Source organism: Centrocercus urophasianus, unplaced genomic scaffold (assembly GCF_019232065.1).
Source record: "Centrocercus urophasianus isolate 14NV4802_14NV808 unplaced genomic scaffold, USGS_Curo_1.0 seq_30, whole genome shotgun sequence".
Classification (NCBI taxonomy): Eukaryota; Metazoa; Chordata; class Aves; order Galliformes; family Phasianidae; genus Centrocercus; species Centrocercus urophasianus.
In genome coordinates this window covers 4,480,652-4,506,942 of record NW_024884867.1, presented here as the reverse complement: position 1 = coordinate 4,506,942, position 26,291 = coordinate 4,480,652, and the positions used below count along the sequence as shown (strand labels likewise).

The window sequence follows — 26,291 nt, the reverse complement described above, 5'->3', positions numbered from 1 at the left end:
AAATAACCTTCCCAAAGCCCCAGAAAAGCTGATGTTCACTCGGGGTTAGACTCCATGGTCTTCCTGACTGTAATTGCAGCCTGGGGCTTCGTTAACACTCCATGCATTAGCTCACTCAGCTGACTCCTCTCAAAACCTTGGTTCTAGCATGCTTACCTTTGGAGAACCCACAGGTCCTGTCAGCTTTCAGAGGTGCCCTGGCATACAGGAGGAGTACTTTGCTGTTTCACACGTAGCTTGTGGTGGCAATCACTTACTTTAGGAGATGCTGTTGTGCCTACTTTCCCTCTTACACAGACATCTCTCCTCACTCTTATCTGGCCTTTATTGTCTCTTTTGCATTCATTCAATGAATTCATATCTGTTTCAGATATTTTTGCACCATCACACTTCTCACGTCTTTTCTGTACCTGGGTTGCATCTTTTCAGCAGTAGTTTTGCTTTTCCTTGATATGATCTTCCCATATCACAGTATTTACATCCCCCAAACTGCTGCTACTCCACCACAGTTAACTTTCCCCTGCATGTAGCCCCAGATGATGTTAAGGGAATAAAATGTAAAATTAGATGCCTCATGTTTTTAATTAATATACCACTGCAGTTCTCTTAATATCATAGCTTCTGGTCTCTGGTCCACGTGTAACTGACCTGTTCCCTACAGCTAAGCATTCTGTATACTTGAATAGAACATTACCTTCTGGTTGGCATCCATTTCAAACATGCTTCCATACAGAAGAAGTTGCTAAAGACTGCTGGACTGGATGCCACAATAATGTGTGAAGTTTTAATTTTATTTGGAGTAAAGAGTTTCAGGAAATCTATTTGCAAGTGCAATATAAAGAAGTAAATAAATAGTGCTGATTACACTGCCCCTATGCCTCCATGCCTCCAAAACACAAAGTGCTGCTTTCCAGGATGAAGTATTTCTTTTATCTTCGTGTCATGATGACCTTTTTGTCCCTCTGTGGCAGTGCTTCTATACAACTTGCAGCTTTCCTAAAGATGTTGTAAAGGGGAATTTCTAATGCCTATGTTGTATGTTTGAAAATAAGCACAGCTTGAGACCAAAGGTGAATGCAAATATATTATGTTCTTCCATGCTGTTCTATTCACGTTTTACACAGATTTCACAATGAGAAGCAATTGCAAATGGAAATACTTCTGAAATGCACTGCACAGACGTGCCATAGAGTAGCTATCTAGATAGGCAAATGGAAAAATACAAGTTAGGATCAGTGTTCACCATTGGCAGTGCACCAGATCATTAGTGTATTCTGCCATGAAAACTTTCACTTTCATTTGTCAATTCCTTCTCTCTGATTTTACTCTCCTCCTTCTCCTATCTTCTTTTCAGGACTCCCAAACCCTCATGCAGAAAATGTGACTTCAGCACACAGAGAGGAAAGAATCTCAATCAGTGTCACTGTGACTTTGCTGGTCCTTTTGCAGGAACAGGTGTCAGCAGAAGCACGGCAGGAGCACTGCAGAAGGACTGACTGCTCGTCCGTGCTGCACTGCTCAGCTCCGTGTTCAGGTGGAGCCTTGAGTCCCTCTGTCCCTCTCTTATGAGCTCCAGATAGGCTCACTCTGATTTAGCCCCACTGCCTCCTGCAAGAAAGCAGTCTTTTTGGGGCAGTCTTGCTGGCTACCATCACTACTTCTTACCTGAAGGAATCTTTCAATTCCAAGCATTCATTCTCCCAGGTTCTACAAAACCAACATGCTAAATCCAAGAGCTGCTCTCCCAAATGCTTGCTACTGCTGTACATCTCACAGTTACTGAGAAACCAGATTGTATATGATTAACTTGCCAATATTAATGTTTGCATGTTGTTTTAACCCATGCCAAGGCCTCTCTCTTTCTCAGACTTCTGCAAGAAATAATTTTTAACTACTCACTCTGCCTACCTTTTACTGAAAAGCAGTAGTAGCACACAGTACTTGACTGTCACAGGGAGAGTGACAGGGCTCTACATAGATTATGAAGGGACCAATGAGTGTACTTCCATTCAATAAGTCTGAGGACTTCGATTCATTTACACAAGTATGAAGAAACCAGGAAATTTAACACTAGCATTGAGTATTCAGTGCCACAGTAATGTCCCACAAATGTGATAGAATCATAATAAACCATGAAATAAAGGAGAAACTAGGAAGTTCAAAATAGAACCAGCCAGCATGCTCTGTCCATCTTCATGACTGTCTCCTTTTCATATGGGCCACCAAATCCATCTTTGGGGGAATTTTCAATCAGACACCTAGATCATCAGCTGCTGGGACTGAAGGATGTTTCTGGACAGGATTCCTTGATTTTGGAATGCTTTTCCCATTTATCATGGTAAGTGACTAACCACTAATGTTAGTGACTAGTCACTGATGTTTTGAACATGATTCCACACGCCAGATCATGATATAATTATTTGTTTACACTCTTTCATCAGTATTGCAGCAGTTAGATTTCTAATTAATGAAATCATGATCAATGATTCAAGGAGAATCAAGTAGAATCAAATGAAAATGTCCTTATTTATCTTTCTCTGGTTTATTTCCAGGAAAACCTCCACTCTTCCTGCTTCTTTATTTTTACTGAGATCTTCATCTACCTCCTCCTTTCAGAGACGAAGGGTGCAATTATGAAATTAACGAAGAATTTGCCATTTTACATTTTAGGATGAGACTTCATTCCATTACAGGAAGTACTTGTGAGGAACGTACCACCTACATTAGCTTCGAGCTGGTCGGAAGAAGAGCTATGTTTTTAGTACGGTCAGTAAGGACTTTAATGTTCGTAGAGTGCAAGATGAAACAAAGGCAAAATATGTTTGTAATTATTGGAAAAGATTTGAATACTTCTTCATAGACACAAGTGGAATCTTCATCAATGGAAGACATTCTCATCACCATAAAAACCTGATAGAAGTTAGTAACTGATAAGTGATCATGACATAAAATATGAGCTACGCTAAATTTAAAGATTTCACTTAGGATCCTAAAAGTTTTCTTTAGTTCCAGTCTCCATGATTTTGTTTTTCAGAATTTCATTTTGAGTTTTTAATGATAGCAAACCTGAAATATCAAACCCAACCTAGGATAAACCGCTGGGCTCCTCTCAGAGGAGGCTGGAAGGACAATGGATCGTAAATAGGATTTCTTCTTCGTGGAATTTGAAAAAAAAGTCAGGCCTGATTATTTAGGTGAAAGTAGAAATGAGTCAGTCAGCTTTGCATTCCTGATACAATAGAGCAGTTTTGTTGAGTCACAAAGCATACAATTATCACAGCCACAGTTACTCATTCGGTATTCTGACTCGTAACCTGCTTCCTACCACCGTGAGCAGCTCTCCAGGAGTTGGACAGTTGTGCTGTGCAGTGCAACCACTGAGCCAGCACACACGGAGAGAGCAGGAGGAGGGAGCTGGCAGAATGTTGTGGTCATTTGTAGGGTTTGTAAGGTTTGCTAGTTTCCAGCTGCTATTAATTCCTTTAGGAGAACTGCAGTACTGAACAGTTATAAAGCAGCACAAATACAAAGGACACAGCAGAGTGCAATAAAGGTGTTTCATGCACAGGGCACAAGGAGAAGCCTGTCCTCATTTCACTTATTCTTTAGAAAGGAACAGTAAAAGTCTCCTGATCACATTAAATTTGCTGATAAAATGGAACAGTACTATTCTATAAAATCAAGTGTAGCTCAGAAACTCCAGAAAGACCCAAAAATGTCAGAGAAATGTTACTGCTATTTAGTAATTCACAGTAATTCCTGCTACTTGAGAAATTGCTGCTATTTGAGATCCTCAGCAATTATTTGGGATGGAGAATAGGAATCACATAGAAAACCCTACACTTTGATATGAATTGAGAAAATGTACGTATGCAATAAGCAGAAAACATTACAATTTTAAAACAATTTCAAAAATGAATTAATAGCTATGCTGCTTCTGTTTTTGTACAGTCCAAATGCTGCTGTTACTGGCGTTCAAGAGAAAACACAAAAATGCCAAATCATTCTAAATGCTACAGCAAGCCAGGAAAAACAGCTTTGCTACGCATTGTATAGGAACACTTGCAATTACACAAGTAACTAAGGTTTTATTATTAACATCTTCTCTCTCTTTTCTTTAGACTCACTGCATTTGCAGTAAAATCCTCTGTCAATAATTGCATTCTGTGTTTTATGAGCTAGAAGGCCCGAGCTTAGGAATTTACTGATGGCTCCAGCATAACCCCACCGTCACATCCACACCCAGCCCAAACCTTGGCAGTGGAGGAATGTCCCCTGGCATGACTTAGAGAAAGCAGAAGACACTGAAAGCAGGAACAGCACAGGACATCAGACATACAACAGCCCCAGGCAAACCTCTTTTTTCCAAACGTGGTCTGTAGAAGAAGCCAAGTGAAGCCACGTTTCAGGTTTCACATCACCAATGTGGAGCCTCTGGGAACCAAAGGTGACTTTCCAACGGATCAACAGATGCAGCACTGGATTTGGAGCTGTTCTGTTTCTGTTATGGTCAGAGCTGAAGCCTGAGGGATGAGGAACCCAGCTGTGCCACCCTACCTCATTAAGGAGCATTTGCTCACTTTGATTACTCTCACAAGGAAGTGGATTTTAGTTACTGGTTGGGTTGGCATGGAGCCTTCAGGAAGAGACACTCCATTCCAAAGGCCTCTGCCAGGGCACAACATCTCCTGGTGCCTTCTCACCATCCCTGGCCAAGTCTCACAACCACAAGACAAGAAATATTCTTCCTTGGGACAGTCTAAATGGTACATAAGTCAGAACAACTGAATTAAGATTTGAAATGTGCTACTTCTATCTCAAGCCCAATGAAGACCTGTGTGTTTGAGAATTTGCCCATTTTTTTCATCTAATAAAAGCTGTTTACTATGCCGGTGAATCTGAAACCGAATACAAAATCTTTACTGCTTCATAAACACAAATACCTAAATATTTTGCTAGTTATTTTTTCCACTGAGCAGATTATAGTGGATGTTGCTCAGCTCTTATCACTGAAATAAAATATTTCACTGGTCTTGGAAAACTACTTGGATGTTTTTTTTCCTGAGCTCTCCTTTCTCTTTCCAAAGGCCAGCTACAAACTTCCTCTGTTTTGAAACCTTCCCCCTGCAGGCTGGACTAGATGCAATTATTTCCTGAAATATTTAATCCAGCATTGTTAACTTTGTCCAGCTGAAGTAAATATAAGTGAGCAAAGACGAAATAGTAAAAATTTAACCCTGCTCCCTGCAGCCAAATGCCTACTGCCATAGCAGCAGGAATGAGACAGACACAGAAGCCAAGTGATAACACAGACACTCAGTGCACTGGACAACCAGCTCCTGAGCTAGAGATGACCGGCTTCCTGTCAGACCTGGTGAGTACATGGCGAGGCACTGACATCTGGGATATTTTTGTATGCTATCAGTGCATGAAAGAAAACAAAATCACTCTCTCTCTCAGAACAACAAGGCTCCTATTTGCAAAAAGTACTTTGGAAGTGATTCTACACACTTTTTCAGGGTATTGCAGATGTTTGCACTTCGCTCTGTCTTCCATCTTTGTCAGAGCCTGCCTGCAAAATCCTTGAACAAGTGAGATGCTTCTGGAGAATGAGAGGCACAATTAAGGAGCAGTCTGATGCAGCTATGAGCTTAAGATCTTCTACTTCTGCAGGTACAATACCAGGGACTCTTCCGAATGGTCATTGTCCTGGGAATAGGTGGAACATTCCAAATTGGCTTTCAAATTTCTACAATCACCTACATGAATCAGGTAGGTAAAAGCTCACATAGACTGGTAAATGGCATCGCCACATCCCTTTCTTGGCATGCTCCTCTCTGATTGTTAGCAAGGATTTAATCACTATATTCTCCTCTTATGATTAATTCCCATTACTATGCTATTGTGTAAAGTAGAACATGTGAAACTGTTGAAAACAGAAGAAAATAGAGAGATCTGCAACTTGTTGTTAATAGAACTGTTCCTCAAAAAAAGCACTGACAGGTGTGCTGCAAGTTTACAGGGAGACGGATGTCCCATGTGGCTACTCCAGTGATACCATATGACACTCTCAGAGCTTACCCATCTTCACATAGGGAAGTCAAACAGAACAAGTGAACTGTGCTCTAACTGCTTCTCTCCACTGACCACAGGTAAAACTTCCATTTGAGACACTGGAACTTAAGGGAAGACATTATCATTTAGTAGAAATCACCTTATGGCAGAAGTGTTACTTTCAGGCTTGAGAGCACAGAGTTCTAAGTCAGAAAGGATTTAGAAACTGCAGTGATCAGGTGCAGTTCCTCATTACAGGTCTGTGTCTTAGCACCTCAAATTTCAAGGACAGCCAAGCAAAGAATGACCTCCTAGTAACAGGGAATCAACGTAGCATACTCTATTACTTCATGCCTCTTGGCTAATGCAAACTTTTAGAGTCTATATGAAATAGAGACTTTATCTAAAGGAACAAAGTTATGTTATAAATGTAATAAAATACATGCTGTGGAGTCAAAGTTATTGTTAATGATCCTTTTTTCTCTGTCTCAGCATGTTAAGGCTTTCATTAATGAAACCTGGCTGGAGCGATACGGCTACCCCATCCATCAGGATAACCTCTTGTTCCTGTGGTCTCTCATCGTGTCCATCCTTGGTATAGGAGGTCTCTTGGGTGCTTCAGGAAGTAGATACCTGACTGTCAAGTATGGCAAGTATGTATTTTTAATGAGAATTTGTCAACTGAATCTTAATTTAAGGAAATTACTGTTGAGTTTTTTAAAGTTTTTTAAATGTGAGATGGATTTAAAGGTACAGTAACAGCAGTACACAGCCAGCTTGGCAGTGATGCCAAGTTGCTGCTTCTTGCCTGTATCCTGTGGCACTAGCTAACCAATTATGTTTCCAGCCTGCCACACGAGATGCAGTTACTGAGGCTGGATTCAACTGGAAAAGTAGCTCCCAGCTGAAGGCAGAGGGGTTTTCTGGAGATGCTACTCGCAGCACAGCAGCGTTGAGATGCTCCTAGGTGCTACATCAATGCCACATTGCTCCCCTCCTCAATTTCACTCTCCCTGGTTTACTGGGAAATGAACTTCAACGTGTGACCCAGAAGGGACACGGTACAGGCTGCAGGTCCTGTCCCAGCAGTCACAGTGCCCACACATGCCTTCCAGGGAATTTGGAAGTAACCTTTTTTCCAGTGCCTTTTTCTGCCAACCTTGGCTATAGCGAATTCTCCCTGTTCAGATCCTGAGCTAGCTGGATGACAATATAACTCTGTGTAAGAGGGGCACAGAGTGTCCAGAGCCAATAGTGTAGAAGGACCTATATTGTGTGGGACCATACATGCATAACTTGACAAACTTAGCAAGATGACTTCACCCTGTGCTCCTGTGTTGCAGGAACTCAAATGCCATTTCTCTCCTGATCTACAAAAATGTTTTATTTGCTTGCATTTACAGAAAAAAATGCCTCCTGTGCAACAATCTATTAATGATAATTGCAGCATCTATCATGGGCTGCAGCAAAATGTCCAAGTCCTTCGAGATGATTCTCATTGGACGCTTCCTATGTGGTGTAAGTGTAGGTAAGTGATTTCTCCCACAGGTTAAATATTACATCCTTATTCAAGATAGATAACCTTTCACTAAGAGAATTTAAAGTCCATACATCTTTGTCAGAAGATATTCTACATCAACCAACTGTAAGGAGTACAGTTATAAATAATTTTGTAGATACCAAATTAAATTGAGCTTTGCCAAGTGCATAAATATCCAGAGCTGTCACAAATGTTCTGACACGATTGAAAACTTTTCTAGTGGAGAAATAGATATAGTATTACTTTAATTTTGGTGGACAGTATTCAGAATTGTATGGAATACAGTTTAAATCTAGTCCTCTCATTTGGCTTCAGAGAAACAGACCATTCACAGTCATGGCCGTTTCATTTTGACTCTGAGCATATTTCAGGAATGCTCTACAAGGGTGTTCAACCTGCTTCAGAGCAGTAAGTCCTTGGGGTTAGTGAAAGGAGCTGGACACAGTCCAGCAAAATCACTGCCTGCAGGTAGTCCATGTGCAGGGAAAATAACCTGTGCTCGTGTCAGTACCTCTTGTATTTGTTTCCTACACAAAATGTTGCTTTTCCATTTAGTTTTGGATATTCGCAAGGATGCCTTTTTTTTTTTTTTTTTTTTTTTTTAAACTTATTTAAATAAGTGTCTATTTTTCAAATAACCAAGTTCTGTAAATTACTGACATACAGATGTATTGAAGAACGTTATTTCAAGGACTGCTCAGCCACGGTCACCCTGCTATGATCTAGAACCCACATCTGGTGTCATGTAAAGACCTAATTGTTGCTATGGAGACTGCACATCTCCACCATTTTGCCAACACATAGAGACAGGAGCGGACACTGTTTTCAAACCAGATTAGAGGGGCTGTGACTATCATATCAAGAAAATACTCTAGTTCACAGACTAGATTTCAGAATTCCTGAGCCATTTAGTACTTCACTGGTAGCTGTAATACCAACTCTGCTTCAAATCATCAAAATTATTGCTGTACATTGAAAAGAAATACTTGCATCTTCTCTCAAGTCATGTACAAACCAACACTGAAGCACCATATACTTTTACCCACTATGGATCTACCACAGCAGCTCTTCTATAACATCATTTCAAACAGTGCTGAGATTATGTACATTAACTACAAGCAAATGAAACGCTACTCGCAGTTTAGTTACTCAGCTTTTGCATATTCTCTTTTAAAATGTACTAAGACTCAAAAGAGACACGATGATGAGGCAACACCCCACAGGTGTACAGTTCTTAAGGTCAGGAAACTGCACTGTTCAAAGAGGACAGGAACCACTTCTGTAGAAAGGGTTAGAAAGCCTAGTACTTAAAAATCTCATGCCCAGGCTGAGGTATGAGAAACAATTTGGTGCACGAGGCAGCTATATTCTGTGCTGCTTAGTTATTTACATTCCATTTTATTTCCCATGGTTATGAATGTCTTCTTCTTCTCTCCCATAATTTCCTCTTCACCTCAAGGCTTTTCTACTCCTCTGCATCATCAGTATGTTGGGGAAATTTCCCCTAGGAAGCTACGTGGATTTGCAAACTCTACTGCCTCTTTCTTTTGGTCACTGGGAAAAGCCGTAGGGCAAATTGCAGGACAAAGGTATAGTACAACTGATTTGCAACCCAGTTCATATCTGGATCCCTCCATCTTTTGCTTCTTCTGCTTTTCCATCAATTTCTTTCTCTTCTCAAAAACCACTGTAATGAATTTTTATTCTACACATGCTTGTTTTATTCCTGCCAGGGAGCTGCTGGGCAGCCAGTCCCGGTGGCCCATGCTGATGGCCTCCTGTGGAATTCCTGCACTGGTCCAACTGTTCACTCTGCCCTTCTTCCCTGAATCCCCGCCATATCTCCTCATGCATAAAGGAGACCAGGAAGGCTGCAAGAAAGGTAACTGAGTGCTCTGTGTTCCTGTTCCTTCCTTGGCTTTCAGTTTGTGAATTTTCTCTCCCAGTACAGAAAAAAGTTTCTCCCTGCTCATTTCTGAGATGACTCTGAATACCCACTAAGTACATTTTTGTTGTAGTCCTCATAGAGAATACAAAACTACTCCTCTAATACAAAATCTTTCATAATAAGCTGTTATGCTCTGAGCAGTATAAATGGTTAATGCTAAATGACAAATGACAAATGGCAGTTTGCACTGCAGGGCTCGACAGGGCACCACTCAACTCTATGTTGCTGGCTGTGTACCAAGCTTGTACCCTGAGAGAACGAGGAAGGGATTAATGTGGACCCACGAGCAGGGAGGAATCATTGTGCACCTCACTAAGTCCCTCTCTCTGAACAAGCCCCTCTGTGAAAGAGGGGACAGGGCTCTGGAATACACCATAGGACGTCTTTGCCTCACACTGCAGACACAGCCCACACAGCCCACTTAAACTTCTCAGTCACCAAACAAAAGAGACAAATTAACATGGCAGGTCTCACTCTCCTTCTCCTCTACAGCCATAAGGCAGCTTTGGGGTGAAGGCCATCACCAAGCAGAGATTGATGACATCATGAAAGAGAAGGCAACAGTGAAAAACATCAAGATCTTGAGTGTCCTGGAGCTAATGAAAGAACCAGCTATCCGCTGGCAGCTGTACATGATAATTATTCTGACCGCCTCAGTTCAGCTGTGTGGCATCAATGCAGTTGAGTGCATTTCCCCCTTAAAGTCTCAAAACATTTACAGCAGCCTTAAAGAAGACATCATAGCTCTCAAGATCTCCTCTCATTTTTCCCAGGTTTCCCAGGCCACTATGTGTTATCTGCCAACCCTTCTACACAGCAGCAGCTGCTTGCAGAGCTTGGCCAGGCTCTCCATATGACATCTTCTTGCCCAGCTCTTGGTCACTGCTGGAGTTACCATTCTCTGTATTTATTTATTTATCAGCCATTTTTGGCAGCTGCTGTGAGGGCCCAGAATCTGTTCCTACAACAAGCCCACTCTCTCTTGGCAAAATCTACAGCACAATCTTATGTTACTGCTCCCACGAGTCAGCATTCTAAGGAGGACACATGGGATGGCAATATGCTCACTCTACCTTTAGCCATTAAAGAATGCTCACGGTTCTGGCAGCTTCTGCAATCCTCCCTGTCTTCTTCAGATTAGAACTTTTCTGAGATCATTTTGAAGCCACAGCTTTGCAATTTTCTGCATGATTCTTCCACGTCTAACTTCACGCTGCAGCAATATCTGCGAAGGAAACACACAGTTGAGTCTAACACAGTTCAAACTGAAATCTGTATCATCTTAGCAAATCTCCAAATACAGAAGAGATACTTTAAAAGAAAAGATGTCTGTTTTTCTTCCTCATGATTCCATAACCCACGCTCTTCTTTCTTGAGAAGGAAGAGTATGTCCTACAACGCTGTTCTTGGATGGGCTCCATAAGTGACAATATAACTGGCTGTTTATGAATGCACCTAAATGAGGTCTATGCAAACCTAATTACAGCAGCTGGAGATCTGTTTATCACAGAACTTTATCTTTCATCAAATTAATTAATTTGATAATGTTTTACAATGTTTTTGTCTGCCAATAAAGTGAATACTACCAGAAAGAGTGCACAACTCTTACTCAAAAGCCGAGCTGCATGATCCTTGGCTGCCAGCTCCTATCCAGGTCAGTGTCACACACAGACATGGGTAAGAAATGATATTCTTTCTTCTCTTACTGTTCTGTGTTTGTTGGTTTTTTTTTCTCCTCTAGATTTATTTTTATACTTTTGAAGTCCTCCAGGCAGCTGGCTTTGAGGAAAGAATGGTCTACTATATGACCCTCTCTATCGGACTTGCAGAACTCTTAGCCACTGTAGTCTGTGTAAGTTAAGTCATGTTACTATGGGAATGCATCACTGTTTGCTTTTCTGGCACTGACACCAGCTGTGATTTCTGTCCCTCAGAGCTCCATCATTGAGCGACTGGGCAGGAAAACACTCATAAGAGGAGGCTACTTCATCATGGGTTCACTGCTAGCTGTAATCACAGTGACCCTCTCCCTACAGGTGAGGAAACTCTTCTCCTGGTAGTTCTCTTTCCATTATCTATTCTGTTCTATTTGTACCTATGCTCATAGGTAGAAACGTGCTTCTGAGAAAGGAATGTGAAGCTCAGAAGTTCTCAAATAACCCTCTGCACATAGGATTAATCTTTCTCTCAGCAAATACTGTCTGCACTCCTGCCTCCCTTTAAGCAAGACTATAGCAAGGAGGGCACAAAGCACAGAGAAGGTAGCCTTGATTCCTGATATCATCAGGCTGCAAACACTGAACACTGGTCAGCACCGATCAAAATGCAGTCATAGGGAAACTGTCCTTTCTAATTATGCATTTCTTAATAAGTTACAATTAACAATTAAAAAACCAGACTCTTTGAAGTTCAGCTTTGCTGCAGATTTCCCTGGGAATGCACATACTGGTTCATGGACTGTAGAGCATTTCAATTTTTTATTACCATGTCAGTGATGTAATTTCTTCAGAAACAGTTCTCCTGGGTTACCAGTATTCATCTCAGAGCTGTTCAGTAGATACTACTGCAAAATTAACATTGAAGCAAGGTGGCAGCAGACTTCCATTTCTGTTTCAATCATGAAGGGTCTTGGATATAGGAGAGACCTTTTCCTAAAGCACTGTGTCCTATGCCTTCTTGACTAAGATCTACTCCTTTTCAGTAGAAATTGTTCTAGCTATTACCCTGTCAAAAGCAAAGAAAGATATAACTTGGCCTTCCCATATCTCTAAGGGTTAGGGGAAGCACTGTGGGATCAAGGAGAAAGGAGGACATGGTGGAAAAGTACTACTCAGACATCCTTTATTTGAAGGCATCTAAGCTGTTGCTCTGCATCAGCAAACTTGATTGTCTGCACACCTAACAAAAATCTCAGGGCTCTGTCCATAGGAAGAAGGATTCACATTTCTCTTCCAGTTCTCACACACCATATGTTTTTTATCGAAGTAACAGTGTCAGAAAACTTTTCTAACCCAGAGTTATTCACAGATTTCACTCATAAATTGTTTTTTTCTTTGTTTTGTCGTGTTTTCCCAGGATTGGTATTTCTGGATGCCATACTGCAGCCTCTGTCTGATTATCTTATTTGTAGTTGTCTTTGGGCTTGGGCCAGGTGAGTACTTCATTCCAAAGAAGTAAAAGAATCAAGTCATGTTCCCTTACAAATATGGCTGGGGAAATATTGCATTATATAGCATGCAGCATTTCACAAAGGTGAGTTCATTTAACCTGACCTTGTAGTCACATAAGCATCGTGGGTCCAGTCAGTGGCCAGAAACTGCAATGCCATCAGGTTTGAGTTTTTATAACGAGAGACTGATGAAAAGAGAGAGCAAAAAGTATTCACCAAAAAATCATAGAGAAACAGAGTGGAAGTAGATTTTTTAGAAACAATTAAAAAAAAAGAAGAGAGAAAAAGAAACCCAAGGATACTTTTAAATTCCTTGTCGTATACTCTCACATTGTATCCCACATAAACAGCAGCATAGATGACCTACTTCAGATTAACTCTTTTCCTAATTTATACTACCAACTCCTTGTGAACTTAAAAAGCTTATTTATTTTTAAAATACTTGCCTTCTCACACAGTAGGTGAAATTATTTACCTAACTCAAAGCCAGTCAAAGTTCTGCGACTTCAAGATCATAACTGAAACGCCCAGGAAGTGAATCTGGAAAGACTGCTTATCACTGATCTAACAATATCATACTGGGAATTCTTGCTTGTAGTAATAATTGGTATTTCACTCCTATGCAGCTTTTTTCATGAGAAGATGTCAGATTTTTTGAAATGCTAACTGCTCAATTCTTAAATCTTCCCAATAAAATTTGTTTGAAGAAAGTAATATTGAAATAAAGCAATGTCTAACAGTTTATAAGATGCCACAAACAGTTTCTTTTCTAAAAGAAAAGAGTCTCTTGAATACCGGCCAACAGCAGTAGCATCTTTTTGAAGATCCAAACCTTCAAATCAAACACACTGAGAAGTAAATCTTACTCCTCTTCCTTTTTAGGTGGTGCCACAGTTTCCATGAGGGTTGAAATTTTCAATCTGTCCTGTAGACCACCCGCCTTTGTGATCAGTTCTGTTTTCAATTGGCTGGGTGTCTTTGTGATTGGAACAACCTTCCCATTCATCGTGGTGAGTGACACCCCAGGGCGCTCCCCAGGGAAGCCATGCTCCAGAGCTGGCCATGGGAGTTGGAAGAAGAGCAGCAGGAGACGTCCTGAGAATGTGACAAACACAAAGATGTGCTCATCTTGCTCTCTTTCTCACTCTGCTCTTCCCTGCAGGAAGGACTCAAGCACTTCTGTTTCCTCATCTTTATAGGGGTACTTTTCTCTTCAGCAACGTTTTTCCACCTGTTCCTTCCAGAAACAAAAGGGAAGTCAATTGTGGAAATAACAGAAGAGTTTGATAAGCTAAACTTCAGAAAGAAGCATGTTCCAGCAACTCCAAACCATGTCATGGAGGAGGGTTACACCTTCTGCACCAGGCTGTGACTGGCTGGTACAGAGGTAGCAAGCATTCTTAAAAGGAAGAAAGAAAATACATTTGTTGTTCTCTGGTTTGTATGTTGGTCAAATGGACTATCAGCTTTTATTATCCATCACCTACGAGGCTTTTCCTTTGCCAAAACAGCACGGTTCTAAAGCACTCCACTCTGGGCAGCTTAGAAAAGGGATGATGGCTTATATCAGCGGAATAGACTCATCTAACTCATGCACATCTTGGCTCAACTTGCTGATGTGTAAATCTCTTCTATAATGGAGCAATTAATACACACTGAAACTGCGTGTAGAATTTCTAAACATTCTGCTGACCACACAGAAAAAGAAGACTTATGGTCCCTTCTCTCTCTCTGAGTCATGAGTTTGTATTTACAACCCTGAAATAGCAATAGTAAAGTTCTTGGCTTGCTATCTCTGGCTAGATTTCAATTCACAACAGATTAAAGAAAAAGAGATAACAGAATAGGACAGAGTCTTTGTTTCTTTAGACTGAACAACCACATCTTTCCAGATTCCTGTACTTAATGCCACAATTTCCTTCTGTTATCAGACTTTCACTCTAGTTTGTCAAAATTCAGAGCTTTTGGATTTTAAACTTTCGATATCAGCAGCTCTCCTTGCTGAGAATTGCATTGAATTATTTTATTTAAAATAAAAAAAAAAAAGAAAGAAAATCCATCACTTGATTCTAAAATCAGATTTATTCACAAAATGGATAAAGAATGAGTAAAAAAATTCCTATACAGCTTTATTTGTTTCAGTGGCAATACAGCTAATGAAATCACAGATGGAAACCCACTGTCAGAAAACAGAAGCACGGGGAGTCCTTTCAGATACTCAGTGCTATCGCCCCGTCAGCACCATCACTCTAAGGCTGTTGCTACCCCTCCAGGATCAGAGTGCCCACAGTTACCTTGAGGGCAGTGAAACACAGAACAATATGCAGTGGAGTGCAATATGCAAAGTAAAATCTACTCCCTAGATGTGCATAATAAAATAAATGTTCCTTCTTATCTCTGATACTGCTTTGACTGGTGTGTTTACTTCAACTCCAATGTCGGCTATTCAGAATATGAATTCTGCTGTTCATCTTAACTGCTGCTTACCTTTCATTGGAGATGTTACACATAATAAAAATGGCAGATGAACTTGGAATAATACTTCTGGCTTCCACAAGTGTTTCTTTCCCAACAATAGGACATCCCTCAGGAACAGCTGACTAGAAAAAAACTATTGGTGTGCAGATCCTTCCATGACTGGGATTTTTTGTTGCTTGTTTTGTACTGAAGAACACTTCAGACTTCTCACTAAAAGATAATCTATGAAACATGGAGAATCTCTAGAATGAGAAAAGCCCCAAAATTTTGCAGTGTTCTGTATATGTGTATATATACACCCAGGCTGGATGGGGTTGTGAGCAGCCTGGTGTATTGGGAGGTGTTCCTGCCTACAGCAATGGGGTTGGAAGTAGATGCTCTTAAGGGTCCTTTCCAACCAAACCATTCTAAGATTCTATGATTCTATGTATAACAACATAAATAGAAACTAATGACTATTAGTCATTTGGAGACAAGTCTTTCCTAGTAGAAATCTCAACTTTGGTAAAACAGAATTATCTTTTCCTAACCCGTCAGTCTGAGCACACACTTCAGTGCAACAATACCCCAAATCTTTGGAAACATAAGCAGAGTGTCATCATGTAGCACTGCTGGGTTGACTCTCCAGTGAGCCACTCCTCTGATCTGTTATTCATTAGATGTTATTGGGAAAGTCTTCTCCATATGATCCTTAACAGGAACTGAGCGGATGCCCTATGGAACATTAATGTGACAACGAAGTGGAACAGCTATTTGGAGCACAGGTCAACCTTTGCCTGTGCTCAGTGGAGCGAGCTGCATTCTGGCAACAGCCTGGTCAAGGGATGAAAAAGCAAAAATGTATAGTTTAAATATAAAGCTGGAGTATCTGCAATAACTCATAGCATATAACACCTTGGGTAGCTATACTGGCACTTCTGCTCACCTATTTAAGCCTTAGCAATCCAGGTGTTCTGCGATATTTTGGGGTCAGAATGAATAAAAGTTGCCAAAAGCCTCCTAAACACACCTCCCAGTTATCTGAAACAGAATGACTGCAGCATATTGATGATACTTCAAAGTACTGTGGAAGTCCAGCCCAGAGAGCCAGAGGCGCCGAAGAGGTGAAGCACTCGGAAGCATCAGGAGCAGCACACGTATGCATTCAGAGCCATCAGCTGATGTGTAAGGATTGTCTCAAATACTGACTCTGAGGCAGCTACAAAAACTTTCAAATGGGATCAGAGAAGTGCTGCTACACAGACACTAAGAACAGACCTGGGCTAGTTAGACCTTATTTGAGAAGGCTCAGGACAGCTTTGCATATGTGTGTCTTGCATGACTGTAACACTGCATTTTCCCCCAGTGCCATCTAAGCAAGGCAGATACTAGCAGCTAGCATAGCATTTCTTTCCTTTGGCAGATGCATGGTATGTCATTCCAACTTTGCATGACTTTCCAGAAAAATAAATTAATTCCTAGCATCAAAGGGATGGTCTCACTTGTGTTCTAACAACAGCTTCACCGCTGGAGATCTAATCAGAAAACAAAACAAAACACTGTGTATTCTCAACTTACATCAGAAGACAGTTTCACTATGAGAACAACATAAAGCTGAGGAAATTGGCCAGGTGGCACTACATCTCAGATGTCAGCTGGAGAATTGGTGAATATTCTTTGCAGGTGATCTATTTTGTAGTGTGACTATTAGCATACAACAATTTCTTTCTGATTTCTTCATCTTCTTTAGCTGAGGTACAAAATGTAGATGATATCTAAGCCATTTACCAGCTTAACACATCTAAAACTATTTTTGCCTTGAAATAAACGAAGTTAAAGACTGAAAACATTCTGTCTGATGTAAGAGACAACACTCCAGCTCTGAAGGTTACTGGCCTGATGTTGAATCTTCTTCAGCAAAGAAAAATCCAGTACTCCTAACAGCTGCTTGAGCCCAATGTGCCATTGTAGAATTGTTAGGCTCTTTCCAAAAGTCCTGTAGATATCACTATCCGAGCCCCATTTAAAATTCCCAACAGATAACACTGCCTCTAAGTTTCTTAGTTTCTACTGAGAACTAAGCAAGTTAAGGCTATTGCAGCTCTTTCTAAAATCAATGTCTCTGTTACCCATTGCCCAAGGACAAAAGAGAGTTCATAATGTATACAGGTTCCTGGCGAGTGAGACCGTCTTGGTTACTTGAGCTAGACATAACCATTGGTTGAAATATTTAATCCAACAATTCTAAACTTTGTACAACAGCTGAAATAAGTGTAATTAACTCAAAAACCTTCTAACTAAACTTTAACTTCAGTAATGTGGGACTAGTTCACTGACGCTGCTATTGTGCAATGCGAGCTTTCAGTTCCTCTGGCAGGTACCAGTCAGTAAGCAACAGGAATCAGCTCTTTCGTTGGAGATGGCCACCTTTTTCTCTGACCTGGTGAGTAAGTGTCACTTTCTCATGTCCCTGACATTTAAAGGGCAAGGCTAACGTGATCCAGATTTCTTAAAGATTATAAGCTCTTTTAGGACAACGACCATCCTTCTCTTCTGCATTTAAACATCGCCAAGAGGAATGGGGTTGGGGCATGGAAAGGTCTTTTTCATGCAAGAAGACAAAATAAAAACTAACAAAACTTCTCGCAGTTCCACCGTCTGACAAAGCTGTTGTACTTTTGTCTTCTGAATTACTGAAAACTAGCAGGCGCTCTGATTACTTTAACGACTAACTCTGAAGTAATGAATGGATTAACTGTGCTGCAAAAGGCTACAATACACATGACAAGCTGCAAAAGAAACAGGCTTCCTCATTTCATCCATCCATTTAATATCATCCATCAGGAGTTACCATGGTCTTAAGAGGGGAAGAAATTCTAACAAGTATTTCTTACTCTATTTCTCAACTTCCAATAAGTACTAAAATTCTGAATTTCTAAATCTATCATGCACCCATTAAAAAAAAAAAAAAGGAAGAGTGAGAAGGTGAGTTAACTTTTGTTGATTAGCAAATCCATTGAATCTGAGACAGAACTTTGAAGGAAATTCAGAATCTCCTGATCCATTACTTCTCTATTCTTGTCACGAGATAACTTAGGAAATTCAGTAGTGGAGAAATGAAGTAACGGGCCCTAGAAAGATGGATCTAAGAACTAGAATAAGGAGAGATCTAAATATCATCCAAGCCACCATTATACACATTTACTTTACTTTGCTCCTGTCTGATTGTATTTTATTCCAGTTTTTCTTCATCTAGGCACTGATCTCCAGGAAACTGCGAGCTTATGAAGCTCATGATAGGAAAAGGGGGAATGGCTTTAATATAAAAGAGGGGAGATTTGGGTTAGATGTTAAGCAGAAATGTTACTCAGAGTGTCGAGGCAGAGCTGTGGGTGCCCCACAGCCATGGCAGGGAGTTGGGGCTGGGTGATCTTTAAGGTCCCCTCCATCCTAAGCCATTCTGTGATTCTACGATTACGATCTGACTTGTAAAGAACACAGAGCACAGTGTCTTCTATACAGATCAGTAGTATCACATATCCAGATACATCTGGGTAGTTTTGTGTTAGGGAGAGTTTTGTGTTAGTGCAATTACAAAGGCTATTCCAAATTACCATCTTCTCCTTTTAGCCCATGCCTTTCTGAAAAAGGCAAATGTTAAAAGTATCTTTCCTTTATTAAGCTTAAGAATAACAACAAAGTCAGAAATGAAAGCAGTACATTAATGTGAAGTTGATGGAGTACTTTATTTTCACTTTGCAGGTTCAGTTCCAGGGGCTACTTCAAATGGTCATAGTGCTGGGAATTGGAGGTAGTTTCCCATATGGATTCCATATTTCTGTCATCAACTCCCCCTCTGTGGTAGGTAGCAATCTCCCTGGCCAGTTTCAAGATTTGGGGGTCTTGCTTTCCAATTCATCAATCTGCCTGGTGCCATGCACGTGATCTTCTCTCCTGTATGCTACTTACAGGCAAAACATGGCCAACTACACAGATGTCAAAGTCACAGCATTACACCGTCAGCACCATTACTGTCTTCCACGTGTATAAACCATGCTTCTCATAGCTAGAGCCCATAAATGAGAGAGCAACCTTGCATTAACCTGTCTGAATTTGATTTGTAATTTTACTTCTCCTTCCTTCCTCAGCCCTTTTTCTCCTGATTTAATTGTAAAGGATTACCCACCAAGGCCTTCCTACAATTCCTAGATTTCATCAAATATAACTTTCTAAAATGGAGAAGAATGACAACAGCACATTTTCTGTTTTTCAAGCTTACTGACTGACACTAATTTGAAGATTTTGAAATTGATCTCAACTAACCTGTTTTACTCTGAAAGTTAATCTCAAAAGAAATCTGGTATTAAGTTAATCTCAAAAGAAATCTAGTCTGAGTAGAACTGAAGTACAGCAGCCAAATAAGATGAAGGAATCTGACACCCATTATCCAGTCAAAAATCATTTTCCTTTTCAGCACATCAGGAACTTTATTAATGAAACCTGGATGGAGCGACACGGCTCCCCCCTCCATCCAGAGACAATCATGCTGCTGTGGTCCTTCATTGTGTCTGTCTTTGGGATCGGAGGCTTCCTGGGGAGCCTCTGCTGTGGCTACCTGACTACCAGATACAGAAAGTAAGTGTTTCTAAAGCTCAGTAGCTCAAGAGTCCAAGTACGGCAAGTACAGGGAAATATCAAGGTGAATGAATAACCCTTTTCTTCTTGGTTGAAGCAGCCTGACTGCAGACTAACCTGGTCGTGTATATGGGCACATCCAACACTTTCTAGCTGAAAGATCTACCAAGCTTTACAAACACCCAAAAAGCAGCTGTAAAAAAGTCTTCTGCTGTGATGTGCTGCGTGCAGCCTCTTTCAACACCTGGACAACAGCATGCAGAAGACATTCTTACATGACAAAGAGCCAGATTTCTACTTATGTACGGCTGTTCTGAAGTGATGACATCGTATTAAATATTCATATCTAAACTAATGAACTGTGAACAGAACTGGAAAAATTAATTTTCCTGAAATTACACTATAAAAGATACAGGCAGCACCAAAACAAATTATCCGAGAGAAATCTCCATTCTTGGCAATACATTTTACTAGAAATCATTCCAAAATTATTTTTCTCTCTGGAAGGAGAAAAGATTCCTCACCAGTCTGGTCTTTTCCCACTGTCTGTGTATAACACCACTAATTTCATTTGCAGAGAAATTGGCAAACTTATCTGCTCGGTGTGATCCATTTAAAGATCTGCTCCACAATCCACTGGTCCAGAGGCCCCTCGTGTGGGTCTTAACAAATCAGCTTAGCCTGCCTGCCTTTGTGTTCTTTCCTGTCAGGTAAGTGCCCCCAAGAAATTTCTTGTGGGACACTGCCTAATCCCACACTCCGAGGGTCTCCCATGACTGGAAACAAAAATGAGTTTTCCCATGGATTATTTTGTGTGGGATAACCTGTATCACAATCTTTTAAACAGAGGATCTCTAGGCATTCTTAATGTGCAAGCAGACTCTTGTCTAGCCAGCAGCACAGCAAAAATGAGTGCAAACAACTTGGACTTGATCCTGAGACATTGTGATCGGGAGCATATCAGCTCACAGTTCACACAGAGTGCTTTTGAAGCACGAAGCACACCTCTGAAAAATGCTTTTTGCCATCTCCCAATACCTCAGATCACATCCATCTGTCAAAAGTGCCTTTAGTATGATCCATACTAAAACAAGAACCATAGACAGATTACTTCTGGGAAAAAAAAGTAACATTTTATGAGGAGCTCCTGAGATAAACATTAATGAATTCAAACATAAAGGACTGTGAAGTATTAAAGCATCACTTTGACTATCCAAAGTCAAAATCCTTTCAGACATTTCTTTAAACGACAGGAATGGTTCCGCCATGCTTTCTGTCAGAGAAAAAAGTCAAAAGGGGTTCTTGTTTCGCTCTGAATTCTCATGTATTGTTCTTTGTTTCAGAAAAAAGTGCCAGATTGCCACCAACCTGATCATGCTGGTAGCTGCACTTTTAATGGCCTTGAGTAAAACAGCCAAATCCTTCGAGCTGATTCTGGCCGGACGCTTCCTTTACGGCATTGGCACAGGTAGGTGCCCGTGACGCTGTGCAGGGCGAGCAGCCCTGCTGTCCCAGGATTTTCTCCTCAGGTATTGCCACTCTTGAGTAATGATTTTAAAGAACCAAGCGAATGGATTAGGCCCTTAATGAAAATGAAAGCCATCATCCCTTTGCAAGAATTGAATCCCAACATCAGAGTGAATGGAAATGGTGGAAGACAGGATGGGGCCTGAAATTTCAGCTTTTCTCAGTATTTTAACAGTCACTTATCCTCTTTTATCTTTAAGGGTTTTCTCTCAATATACATCCTCAGTATGTAGGAGAGATTTCACCCAAGAAGCTGCGTGGATTTACAAACTCCACAGTTTCTGTTTTTCTGACACTGGGGAAACTCACAGGACAGGTTATTGGACTACGGTAAATTCTTGTTTTTCTACTGTGTTACACTAGAAGCAATAGAAATCTTTCTATATACTTACCTTCTTATCTATTTAATGACTGAGGAACCCTTTAATCTTCTCCAAAATAGGGCTTATCTTATGCCAGAAGAAAACTTTTGATCAAATTCGAGGCAAACATAGTTTTAAATATAGGAGGAAGAAAAGCAAATTGCTCATAACCTGATTTCTTCTTCATGATGCTCCCTTTCTACTCCAGGACTTGCCCTCAGAAATTTACTACAATTACATGAAAGTCTTAGCAAGACATTTTGGTCCTGCAGTCAAACAATGACCAAAACAGTCTCATCAGCTCTTTAGACATCACATAGAATCCAAATCATCTTTAGAAAGTATTTCAAGATGCTAAAGGAATTTCTAAAACTTGTCCGAAATAAAAATAGCCAGATTTGTGAAATTTGCCAAGTCATCAACACAGGTGTTTGCTCCACAGCACCCCTGAATGGAATTTGAGCAATCCTCACCACTCAGGAGAAGTTCCTGAACATTCATAATTTTGTTTCACATGCACTTTCCAGGGAGATTTTAGGAAGTGAAGCTTTGTGGCCATGGTTGTTAGCATTTGGTGGACTGTCAGCCCTGCTTCAACTGGTTACTCTTCCATTTTTCCCTGATTCACCATCCTACCTCCTGATCCAGAAGGGTAATGAGGAAGCCTTCAGGAAAGGTAGAGTGCCTAACTTGCCACCTAATTCACGGGATATGGTAGAATGCCCAGCTTTGGCAGAAGATACAAAAGCAGGACAGAGCTGTTCAGCACAGTGGTGTGTACCATGGAGCAGGAGCAGAGGTAGTTCTGACTAAAGCAGTTCAGTTTCCTAAAGCAAAACATCTGCATTAACTGGGGAGTTCAGGCTAATTTAGTCAGTACAGAAAAGAAAGACAGATGCATAACAGCATGTTTAAAATGTCCAGTTTGGGCAGTAACTATTTCTTTAAAGGAAATGGTTTGGGCAGCCTATTTCTTATTAAATGAAGAGTACATGAATGTTTACTTTGTTTACAATTAAGTCAATTCAGCATTAGAAAGATACTCCATACTGACAACAGAGGGACAACATTTTTTTATCTGCCTATTGACTCAGGATCAACTAGAAGACAGAAGCAGACAACAAACCAGACACTAAGCACCTACATCAATGGATAAGCAGAATAAGGATTTAATGTAATCATTTATGATGGAGATATTCTGGTAGAATAATGCACTTCCCTCTCTCTCCCCAACAGCCATTAGGAAGCTCTGGGGGGAAGGAGACCATCAAGCAGAAATTGATGACATTATGAAGGAGAAGGTTGCAATGACGAGCACCAAAACCTTGCGTGTCCTTGAATTAATAAAAGAGCCATCTATGCGCTGGCAGCTTTACATTCTGATGATGCTCATGACCACCTTGCAGCTCTGTGGAGTCAATGCAGTTGAGTGCTCTCTTTATCCACAGAACAATAAACATTAGGCAGCATTACAAAACCCTCCGAGACACTATTTCTCACACCAGCTTAGACTAAGAAACTCACAGAATGATTTCCATTGGAAGAGGGCTCTGAAGGCCATCTGGCCCATATCCCACTGCTCACAATAAGGCAGACCTTCAAAGTTAGATCAAGCTGTTCAGGGTTTGGGGCAGATATTTGGAGGCCTAGAGATTCCATGACTTCTCCGGATCCCTGTAGCAGTGCTTAGCCATTCTCTTGATGAAGAATATTTGTATTATGTGCAGTTAGAATCATCCCTTGCTGTCACTTGTATCCATTGTCTCTCGTTCTTTCACTGCGTATCTCTTACAAGAGTCTGGCTCCATCTTCCCTACACTCACCTGCAATTAGATCCCACCGTCTCTTCTGCAGGGTGAAGAAACCTCAGCCTCTCCACCCTTAACCCTCATGCCCTTTGCTGGTACTCAGACCTGATCTAGTTTTTCAGTGTCTTTCTTGCAGTGAGGGCCCAAGACTTGACACAGTCCTCCTGACTTTGGTGCCACGCAGGGAGGAATGACCAAGTCCCTCAAGCTGTTGGCTATGCTTTTACTAGACCTATACAGTTATCCTTCACTCCCAAAAGGACACAATCCACTGCTATACTAATTTTCCAACTTCACTAAGAGAGATGAAAAGTGATGTGCATCACAATTGCTAAACTTTTCTTCACAGGCGCATTTCCTCTCTGCATTTTTCAGATATACTTCTATTGTTTTGAAGTATTCCATACAGCCAAGTTTGAAGAACATCTTATCCCATACGTGTCCCTGGGAGTTGGGCTATGTGAATGCCTATCTTCTATATTGTGTGTAAGTCTTTGGAGACTGGAGTTCGAAGGAAAAATGTAATGTGGTCAACCGTGCTTTTTGTTTCTTGTAAGTGGGCCCAGGGAAGATTTGCATAACCTAAGACACATCGTCCTGTTTCTGTAAAACCACATGAAGGATGGAAGGCAGCTCTTATCCATTATATCTTTAGAATCATTTTTATTCCGCAAAAATATTCTCTCATTCTGTTACAATGAGTAATCACTAAATGAGAAGGCATGAGCAGAACACAAGAGTCAGGGGCACAGCTCCAAAGGAACAGGAGTCTGGATTAGCTGCACCTGATGGCTGGGATTAGATGAGTGTACATATGCATACACAATTTGATATATACAAACATGCAAGAAAGAAAACTATCTAATAACAGTCTAGAAGAGACTAATAAATAAGAGCTTTGAAGCTGATAAATTCATCTGGAGTTAAGAGTCTCTCAGATTTCTGGCTATTATTCAGATAAGGCTCATGTGAAAGACACGTGTAGAGGGCAGGAGTTTTTTCATTTGAGAACTGAGATTTATGACACATTTTCTGCCTTTCAGAGCACCCTTATAGAGAGATTTGGGAGGAAGGTTCTGCTCTGGAGAGGATATACACTAATGTGTTCTGTGCTAGCACTCCTCACCACCACCCTGTCACTGCAGGTAAAGATCTAGCAGCCTTCTGGCTACTTGCCCAGCATCAACCCACGTTTCTGGTCCTGCCTGAATATGAATAAGTACAGAAACTGGAGTCAGTGGAAGAAAAAGAGCTCTGTCATTCTTTCACGTATCTAACAGTTTGATATCACTGGTTTCTCACTTTCAGCACCGGTTCTTCTGGCTGCACTACTTCAGTGTTGTCTTGATCTTCCTATTCGTTATCTTCTATGGAATTGGACCGTGTGAGTAAGAGAGAAAATGCTGCATCATATTGGTTGGCAACACAACTGGCAGGGGAAGAACAGACTAAATCCATGATAAAATTCTGGAAAGTAGAAGGAAAGGGCAGATTGGTACAAGCAGGAGAAAGGAAAAGGATACAAACACCTCAAATTTTTTTGCTAATCCCAGTACCCTAATGATTTAAAATAGACTATTATTTTCTCTGGAGGGTTTAAGAACAAAACTTCAGAACTCTTTTAAAAATACTAAGCCAGAAATAGGATTCTAGGCATTGCCAGGTGAGTGGTAGTGACCAACCCTTCATTAACTCAGTGAGTTAAGCTTTATAGCTGCTAACATACTTCAGACAGAAATGACTACAGGACACATAAGAGTCATTAACAATGGCTACCAATGCAATACAGAACTGCACTGGCACCAGGAAAAGGATTCCAGCATGTATGAGAGAAACCTGAAGTCCTAAATTAGCATCTGTAGAACCTTTCTGGAATCGAGGTCTTCCAGCCCCACGGCAGAAGTGATCTCCAGCAGACCACCTACTCTGCCTGACGTTTCTTAGCATTGCCACTGCAAGGATCTTCAGCAGGAGCAAGGTGCACTGAGCAATGGAGGAAACAAGTATACCTTGCTTGTGTTCTGCTTTTCTTTTACAGCTGGAGCCTCTATAACTGTCATGGTTGAAATCTTCAGCCAATCATTCCGACCATCAGCCTTTCTGATTGTTGGCTGCATCAACTGGACGGGACTGTTTGTACTCGGGATGGTTTTTCCATTGATTGTTGTAAGTCATTAACCAGATTCCTCCCTCGAGGCTCATCTACTTCTGGAAGCTGACAGGGAGCTAAATTATGGCAGTGAATTGCAGTGATATGCAAAGCTTAGCGCTCTGTCTGAACACCACGCCTGCTCAGGAATATCCCAGGCCTCTCAGAGAAGCAGCAGATCAAACGCGGCCAGTGTTGTGATGCTCATTCTGGTTCATGTACTGAACAAACCTTTGAATTTCCATTAGTAAGACACAGATCCACAACCAAGGGCAAAGAAGTGGAAATGAGATTCTTATTTTCCTTACAGCGTTTCTCATTTCTGCTTGCAGGATAACCTCGGTCCCTTCTGCTTCCTCATCTTTTTGGGAATCCTTGCTTTATCAGCAACTTTCGTCTACCTGTACCTCCCGGAGACCAAGGGAAAGTCAATCATGGAGATAATGGCAGAGTTCAACAAGCTGAATTTTGGAAAAAAGGAAATCTCAGTTACAGAAAATAACTTCCCTAAGGATCAGTTGTTCTGCACCAAACTCTGAATGTCCAAAGGAGAAATCTGCATCCTTTAGAAAAGACAGAAAACAATGCTGCAATGGAAATAAAAAGGAATCATTAAAAATAGAACACGCTCTTCCATGTGTT

The 26,291-nt window shown here is 40.9% G+C and overlaps 2 protein-coding genes across 4 annotated transcripts; both read left to right on the top strand.

The window, feature by feature from the left end:
• The first annotated feature begins 5,255 nt into the window (after positions 1-5,255).
• Positions 5,256-15,114, top strand: LOC122165509 (solute carrier family 2, facilitated glucose transporter member 11-like). 3 transcript variants are annotated; one of them, XM_042828556.1, is made up of 12 exons: positions 5,264-5,374; positions 5,674-5,772; positions 6,547-6,707; positions 7,458-7,582; positions 9,054-9,183; positions 9,328-9,476; positions 10,035-10,222; positions 11,284-11,394; positions 11,477-11,578; positions 12,618-12,693; positions 13,594-13,721; positions 13,874-15,114. In XM_042828556.1, exons 1-12 carry the CDS (start codon positions 5,279-5,281, stop codon positions 14,081-14,083), a joined length of 1,575 nt encoding a protein of 524 aa, XP_042684490.1. In that variant the 5' UTR covers positions 5,264-5,278; the 3' UTR covers positions 14,084-15,114. The 3 variants fall into 3 exon arrangements, 2 of the variants coding, with proteins under 2 accessions (XP_042684489.1, XP_042684490.1); XM_042828555.1 differs by having other exon boundaries at positions 5,261-5,374; positions 9,054-9,476; XR_006170528.1 differs by lacking the exons at positions 11,477-11,578; positions 12,618-12,693; positions 13,594-13,721; positions 13,874-15,114 and having other exon boundaries at positions 5,256-5,374; positions 9,054-9,476; positions 10,035-11,196; positions 11,284-11,374.
• A 2,473-nt stretch (positions 15,115-17,587) lies between these two features.
• LOC122165511 (solute carrier family 2, facilitated glucose transporter member 11-like) lies at positions 17,588-26,219 on the top strand. The gene is made up of 12 exons (XM_042828558.1): positions 17,588-17,611; positions 18,931-19,029; positions 19,643-19,803; positions 21,147-21,271; positions 21,531-21,660; positions 22,220-22,368; positions 22,929-23,116; positions 23,876-23,986; positions 24,544-24,645; positions 24,809-24,884; positions 25,539-25,666; positions 25,982-26,219. Exons 1-12 carry the CDS (start codon positions 17,588-17,590, stop codon positions 26,186-26,188), a joined length of 1,500 nt encoding a protein of 499 aa, XP_042684492.1. The 3' UTR covers positions 26,189-26,219.
• The last annotated feature ends 72 nt before the right edge of the window (positions 26,220-26,291 follow it).

Bases quoted from the DNA above. Each gene is read 5' to 3' on its own strand.
- LOC122165509 (XM_042828555.1), top strand. From the start codon at position 5,279: ATGAGACAGACACAGAAGCCAAGTGATAACACAGACACTCAGTGCACT. The intron at 7,583-9,053 runs GTAAGTGATTTC...CTTCACCTCAAG, and splicing joins CCTATGTGGTGTAAGTGTAG to GCTTTTCTACTCCTCTGCAT. The intron at 11,395-11,476 runs GTAAGTTAAGTC...TCTGTCCCTCAG, and splicing joins TCTTAGCCACTGTAGTCTGT to AGCTCCATCATTGAGCGACT.
- LOC122165511 (XM_042828558.1), top strand. From the start codon at position 17,588: ATGGCCACCTTTTTCTCTGACCTG. The intron at 24,885-25,538 runs GTGAGTAAGAGA...TTTCTTTTACAG, and splicing joins CTTCTATGGAATTGGACCGT to CTGGAGCCTCTATAACTGTC. The intron at 25,667-25,981 runs GTAAGTCATTAA...TTCTGCTTGCAG, and splicing joins TGGTTTTTCCATTGATTGTT to GATAACCTCGGTCCCTTCTG.